The 7,406-nt window shown below is 38.2% G+C and overlaps 1 protein-coding gene across 1 annotated transcript; it reads left to right on the top strand.

Annotated features, from left to right (window-relative positions):
- The first annotated feature begins 608 nt into the window (after nucleotides 1-608).
- LOC107712436 (zinc finger protein 36, C3H1 type-like 1) lies at nucleotides 609-4,133 on the top strand. Its single transcript, XM_016517695.1, has 2 exons — nucleotides 609-800; nucleotides 2,715-4,133. Exons 1-2 carry the CDS (start codon nucleotides 753-755, stop codon nucleotides 3,717-3,719), a joined length of 1,053 nt encoding a protein of 350 aa, XP_016373181.1. The 5' UTR covers nucleotides 609-752; the 3' UTR covers nucleotides 3,720-4,133.
- The last annotated feature ends 3,273 nt before the right edge of the window (nucleotides 4,134-7,406 follow it).

Below are 7,406 nucleotides of genomic sequence, written 5' to 3'. Positions count from 1 at the left end.
TCTTTAAAATCAGACAGAAAACATGACCTTATTTCTATTTAAAATGCAGCCATAAATGTTTTTAAAAGTCATTTTATGATCATATGTTTAATGTTTCTATTTTGTGCCTTTAAATAAATTATTAATACAAAATCATTGTAGATGTGATTAAGTGATTATCTGTATACAAATATTAAAATTAAATAATAGACTAATAAAAATGAATGGGATTTATTGATTAAAAAATATGAGTTTGTATACAGTACAGCTCTTTTGTTTACACTAAGACCCACTGTGCATTACAATAGACAACAAATTTATAAATAATTTTTAATATGATCCTTTTAGGCTTCACTTTAAAATAGTCAAACTCGTATTTGTGTTGTTTAAAGATTCGTATGTATAATAGGTTCATTTAAATTGGTTAACTGAAACGCTCAGGAGGAACTCCAGGCTGTGATTAAATTCATGGTAAGGAGAAATGAAGTTTCGTAATCAAGAGTCGAAGTAGTGCCACACATCACGCGAGAGCGCCAGAGAGACGTGCCGGAGAAGAGGCGTGGCCAGATAAAATAACCCCGCCCACTCCACCAGGAAGACTGCGCGAGTTTTTTATAAAGGAAAGGATATGCGCACAAGTTTTGGCAGGACAGAGGGGGCTCTCTGCGGGGCAGAACTATATCAAAGACCCTTCAAACACAGGAATACTCCCACCGTAACTTAACAAACCATCTGTTTGTCAACAGGTATTCTCGACAACCCCCGATTCGACAATGACTGCGACTGTTGTGTCCTCCTTCGACTACGAAGTGACGAATAAGGTAATTTATATTTTTGGGAAGTAGCTTTAAGCATTTTACCAGTCTAAATGAGTGACTAACAGAGCAATATCTCATAAACGTAATACACAAAAGGTAGCAATTGTCTGAGATGCTGTTTTCTGCACCAATGTCAAACTTTTCTGGCTTATGCGCGCGCGCGTGTTAGAGAAGGACGAGAATCTTGCTTGTGTAGCCTACTTTTATCAAGTCTTGTGTCTCTCTGCGGTTATCGGTTGCTAATCGATTAGGAAAGAATAAGGAAAGCTAATACACCAGAATAGTTTAATTCATCTGCGTTTATGCGTCACATAAAGTTGTGCATTATTTGCCGTCTATTCGACTGCACACAACAGGGAGGAAGGCCACAAGTCTAGGTTTCATTTGATTACCGAGTTCTCTATTATGCGAAACATGTTTGGGCTAGACTTCAACTTTTAATAATTAACCTTTCTTAACCACAGTAGGTTTAACCTAAAATGAACAGCACTTTTGTTTGATTTATCGCATGTCAGTGTGTTTTAAAATAATCTATAGGTCAGTTGTGAGCATATAAAGGTATCCATAAGCAATGCACATTGTACTGTGTGAACATGCAGCTTGACTGTGACGCTTTGAGGGGCGTTCACGCAGGACGCGTTCTTGCATTAAAACGCAGCTGGACGAAATGAAACTGAACACAAGGGGCAAGACGATAATGATCTTTAAAAAAGCATCATATGACCCCTTTAAAACTTAAACCGATGCTGAAAGGATTGTTTGCCCCAAACTTACAAACAGTTTACTCACCCATGCCATTCCAATGCAGTGCTATTTTCTTTCTTCCAGGAAACACAAAAGGGAAATTGTGTTTTGATTTAATGAAAGGGGATGGTGGTGTTTAAACGTCTAGCCTCAAAAAAAGTATCATAAATGTAGTTTATATGACTTGTGAGCAATATTTTGAGTCTGTCTGAAGCCGTATGATTGCTGTGTGAGGAACAGACTAAAAACTTGGGAGTCATTATTGCCATCAAAATTATGGGCTAATTTTCATTTTTGGGTGAACTAACCCTTTAATCTTACCCTTAGACGTCATTAAATGTAAACGTTGCGTCGCTATCACGTGACATACGAGAGCCAATAGTGTTCAATGATATCAACCCTATAATGCCCTGCCATATTTTAATAGAATCAACTGCTAATTATATTTGAGAGCTATTACTGATGGGAATATTATCAGTCAGTAACGACTTTAAATTCTCACACAGTTCTGTCATTTGACCTAAATAGAATTGGAATATTGCTCACTATTCAGCATGGAATTTCATGGACAAGTAAATGACAAAATAGTTTTGGTTGAACTATATTGCCATAAAACTTGAAAAACCACCTGACACTTGTTAAACTTGTTGAATATTTGATTTGAAAAAAAAGAAGATACAACACAATGGCCAAATTTGTCCATCAAACATGTGTTGTCTATCATAAAACATGGTGTTCTTATCCCCAATACATAGGCTATATTTTATTACTATACTGTATTTTCCCTTTACATTTTTACAAAGCCAAATAATTTATGAGGTTTTGCAACTTTAATAAAGTAAAATATGGGAAAAAAGTGTTCCGTAGTTACTGGTCGTGCAATAAATCATCAGTTACTGGAGATGATACATGAATATAGTGTGTTTTCATCTTTTATGACTTAATAAACCTTTCACTTTTTAAGAGATTGCCGGGTAGGTTAAAAGTGCAGGATCATTAGTGTTATCTCTTAAAAATATGCCTTAAAGCAAAACTGAATCCAGGCCCTAGACCTGAACTGAAGACAGAAAATACCATCAACATGTAATAAACTCCCACTGGTGGTATCTGGAGCAAAGTGAGTCATAGTCATGCCACATTTTTGAGACATTGTTTTGTTTACTTCATTTTCAGAACAATAAGGTGATGAGCTACAACAATCCCCTCTCCAGTCCCCATTTACAGTCTGTCCCCACCACCGGTGCCAATACCCCCTTTACCCCCACCGGGTCCCTGCTGGACAGGAAGGTGGTGGGTACCCCTTCAGTGGGACTCTACCAGCGTCGCCACTCCGTGTCCTTTACCAGTTCCAAATCAATGCAGAACCAATTTATCAACAGTCTCAAGATGGACGGCTCCTCTTCCATGAACGGGAACAGCAACAACAAGGAGAACCACTTCCGCGACCGGTCCTACTCTGAAACCGGGGAGCGTCTAAGGTCGAACAGCATCACGTGCATTAGTGCCAACGGAAACAGCCAGGTCAACTCAAGCCGCTATAAGACCGAACTCTGCAGACCCTTCGAGGAGAATGGCACTTGCAAATATGGTGACAAGTGCCAGTTTGCCCATGGGATGCACGAGCTTCGTAGTCTAAATCGCCACCCCAAGTACAAGACCGAGCTCTGTCGCACCTTCCACAGCATTGGTTACTGCCCATACGGGCCGCGCTGTCACTTCATCCACAATGCAGAGGAGCGCTGCGGACCCCCTCCTCTCTCCGCCTTCAACAAGATGGAGCGCCCCCGCCTTCATCATAGCTACAGTTTTGCCGGTTTCACAAGCTCAGGTGGCTCCCAGGACAGCCCGACCTCTGTCACACCTCCGCCCATATTTTCCACCGAAGACGTCAACGAGTGGCCCAGCAACCCTTTCACTTACTCGAGTCAAGAGCTTGCCAACCTGTTTGGGCCCAGTTTAGGTGGCACCACTGTTCCTGATCTGCCCGGTCCTCACTCTCCCACCGCACCCTCCTTCTTCAGGCCAATGTCCGAGTCGCCCCCAAGCCCTCCGGATTCCCTCTCCGACCAGGAGAGTTACCAGAGCAGCCTGGGCAGCCAGAGCGGATCCGAGTCACCTGTGCTGGACGCCACACGTCGCCTCCCCATCTTCAGCAGACTCTCCATCTCTGATGATTAAAACGTGCCCTCAGAGATTTCAGGCCTGAGAGAGAGAAAGCACAGAGAGCTGGCGAGAAAGAGAGTCATTTTCCTCCTAGCAATCCCTTCCTGTCTTTGTGTTGTTTACAGCGGAGAAGTGGACTAAAGTACAGTGTTCTCGTAACCACTGAGTCAAATCAGAAAACCTACTACCCTCTAGCATCAACCTTGAGCGTATTCCCAAGCCTCCCTAGACGTCTTTAACATGCCTGATGTAATGCAAAAACAACAAACTGTTCCCCTCAAGGCCCACTCAAATGTTGAGGTCTCGGAAGTCCTCACTGGAACATGTTAAACAAATCCATATTTAGTTCATAGTGTTCAAACTGAAAAGCAGAGTTTTCTTCTTGTTCAAAGAATCTACTGATTATAGCAACAATGTGCTTTATAGACCTGGAAGTGCCACTTTTCTCGCAGAAGACCCGGTAGATCGTCTGGACTTAAAGTGCCTATCAAACAATTAGTTTCCTACTTTTTCGGTCACGTTGATTTTGGGGTAGAAAAGATTTAAAGGAAAAGAATCAAACCCATCTTAGATTTGTATGAATCATTCTGAAAGATATTTGTACATCCAGTGGTGCTAAATGTGCTGTCACCGTGATAATTATCCCTAGAACATGTGATCCCTTACGCTAAAATAGTGTGTTCTGGTTGTTGGAGAGAATATTTGTGCGAGAAGATGTCCGTCCTGTTCATGTTACCACTAAAGATGTGACTTGAGTGGCCACTAATTGTTTCGTTGCAAACAGATCGTTGAAATGTTCTATCATTAATTCAATATTGTATTTCCCCTATTATTGTTATAATATAGTTATTATTGCATCATTACAACTATTGTTGGTATTTTCTGTTTGGAAATGAGAACTTTCAACCTGAAAGTTTTGCTTGCCAGTGCTTATTTAACTTATCAAAATGTATTTATTGCTGATTGTAAGCATTTTTTTTAATTTTGTTTGTATTTATCTGGATAATGAAACAATAGAATATATTTTCCTTTATGTTAAATTATGATCTTCCGTATTAATCGTAAGATTGTGAAGACCTTTTTTTCGTTAAGTTTCAACAGTTAATATATTATACTGCAATGACATTTTGTAACTGCATTTTGATTTATTTTTTTCAAGTGAAACTTAATTTAAAATGAGAATGCAAAGAGGAGTGTTTTGCATTTTATTTATTATTTTTCTCCCTAATGTTGGACTGCAATTTCAGGATGTTTATGCCTCTATAATCCTTTATTATTTGGCTCTGACCGTCTAGAATGTAAACCGAGTTGTCTTGACATAACAGTCCTGTGCCTGTGATTTTATAAATCCAATGTTTAGACTGGGATCCTCTCATTAAGACTTCTTTTGGTATGAACAAATTGCAGACAATAAATGCATTACAGTACCAATCTCATGAACCTCGCGGTGGTCCAAACCTCTGATCGCAGCATTTTGATCTAAATGGACGGTTAATAAGGGAATTGTGAAATATGCATTCATGTATTTATTTTGCCCATTTTGAAACCATATTATGTGCACCAGCAAGCATGTTTTGTTTTGATTTGTTATGACTCAAAATTCATATTTATTTACAAATTTTGGATCACCTCTACTTGTTAAGTGCCTGACAGTGCATTCCAAGAGTCTTGAACCTTTTAGAATTGTAATCCAGTCGTTATATAGATTTTAGTTGAAATTCGAGGTTAACAGGATTGACATTAAGAGAGCTACAGTTGAATGTGTCCTATGTTAGCAGCTACTGCTGTTCACATCAATATGTTTCTTTTGTAATGACAGATTGCAGTTTAAATCAATAAAATACCTATTTATAAGCAAACTGACCTTGTCTTTTTTTTTTTTTTTTTTGGCTCAAAACGGTTTCAAAATCCGTTTTTTTTAAGTTCATCATAGCAAGGCCACTGGCTCTGATACTCAACTCTAATGCAAACAGCTGTGCTTATTATTTCATGCCATATTTTGAAATTTTTACCTGGAGAAATTCGTATTCTTCCACAAACTTGCATTCCACACTGATTCCAATACAGCTGAACACTACGAGACAGGTGGCTGCTAATGAACCAGCTGGAAAGCTCAAACTGTTTTCCTGGAAAAGTGCTCAAACACAGGAAATCAAAATGATGTCCCGGTCCAATAGTAAGGATGTGAAAAGCCCCTTAACTATGTATTTTTCTGGCATGGATGTCTATGGCTTTTTGAATCTCATTTAAATGTACTGGCAATGACGGGACTACTAGATAGAAAGCACAGGCCCCTTGAGAACAGACAGTTTGTTACTGTAGTAACAGTCAGGAGGGGTCTTGTGCTGGGACTAGCAGTCTACAGTACATGTTTGCTCCCGACGTCACTGAACAAGCACCCATGCTCTGCAAACACAGTCAGTCGTTGCTTGGTTTTAGTTTAATTTCCCTTAGAGAGAGAATTCCTGAGGAAAGCTGTGATCATTAATACAATCATAGCAGATAGGAGCCAGATGGCCATCTGAGTAGTACAAAGTTCAGCATTTCCATTGCTTTAGCCTTTGGTCTTAAAAGAAACAGTTCACCCAAAATGGAAAATCGTGTTGTTATTTGCTAACCAATTTTTACTAGTTTCCATTGATTAAAAATTAGCTTTTACTCTACTGTTCATAATAAGATTTTTAAAAAGAAATGTAGCACTTTCAATTTAGCAAGGATGCAATAAATGGATCAAAAGTAACAGTAAAGACTTTTAGATTAATATATTTCAAAGAAATGCTGTTCTTGTATCACAGTTTCCTCACACAAACAAGTAGCATCTGTTTTCAACATTGATCATAAGACATATTTCATGAGCACCAAATCTGCATATTAGAATGATTTCTGAAGGATCATGTGACTGAAGTAATGATGCTGAAAATTCAGCTTTGCATCACATGAATTACATTTGAAAATATATTAAAATATAAAACAGGTATTTTAAAATTTGATAATGTTTTACAAAATTAGTTTTTACTGTAAGAAAAAAAAATTGAATAAAAAATAGGGTGAAAATAAAATAAAATTTGACATTATTACTGTTCATTCTGCTTAAAGACTAGTCATATGAAATTATCATGTAATTATATTTTACTCAATGTTTTTTTTATTATTAATATATTTACTATATAAATGGGTCTTTATACACAGAAATATAAACAGTAGCTGCCTTTATTATTTTAGGAAGGGGATGATAATATTTTGGGGGTCTGTGGATTCATAAAGTTTGAAAACCCCTGCTTGTATTATAGGACTGTCATTGGATCTCTTTTTCATGAGGGAGATAATGACGACATAAAATTAATTTTTAGGTGAAGTCTTTAAAAAGTTAGGTAGCAAAGCATAACAGCAATCCAGTATTTGGATTTGTCATTTTAGGGAAAAGTGCTGTAATTGTTAGTTATTCTGTCAAGAACACACAGTTAGTGTCCATTCGCACCAGGGCTGTGGGTCACTGGGCCTTTAAAGGGGTCATATGATGCGATTTAAATTGTTCCTTTCTCTTTGAAGTGTTACAAGCTCTTGAAGAAGAAGATCTGTAAAGTTGCAAAGACTAAAGTCTCAAATTCAAAGAGATATTCTTTATAAAAGTTAAGAGTCAACCACGCCTACCTAAAACGGCTCGTTCTAACACGCCCCCACATGTCTACGTCACGATGTGGG

Source organism: Sinocyclocheilus rhinocerous, unplaced genomic scaffold, assembly GCF_001515625.1.
Source record: "Sinocyclocheilus rhinocerous isolate Xijiao unplaced genomic scaffold, SAMN03320098_v1.1 scaffold2613, whole genome shotgun sequence".
In the NCBI taxonomy this organism is placed as follows: Eukaryota; Metazoa; Chordata; class Actinopteri; order Cypriniformes; family Cyprinidae; genus Sinocyclocheilus; species Sinocyclocheilus rhinocerous.
The sequence above is the reverse complement of the archived record's forward strand: the minus strand, read 5'-3'. Positions and strand labels throughout refer to the sequence as shown.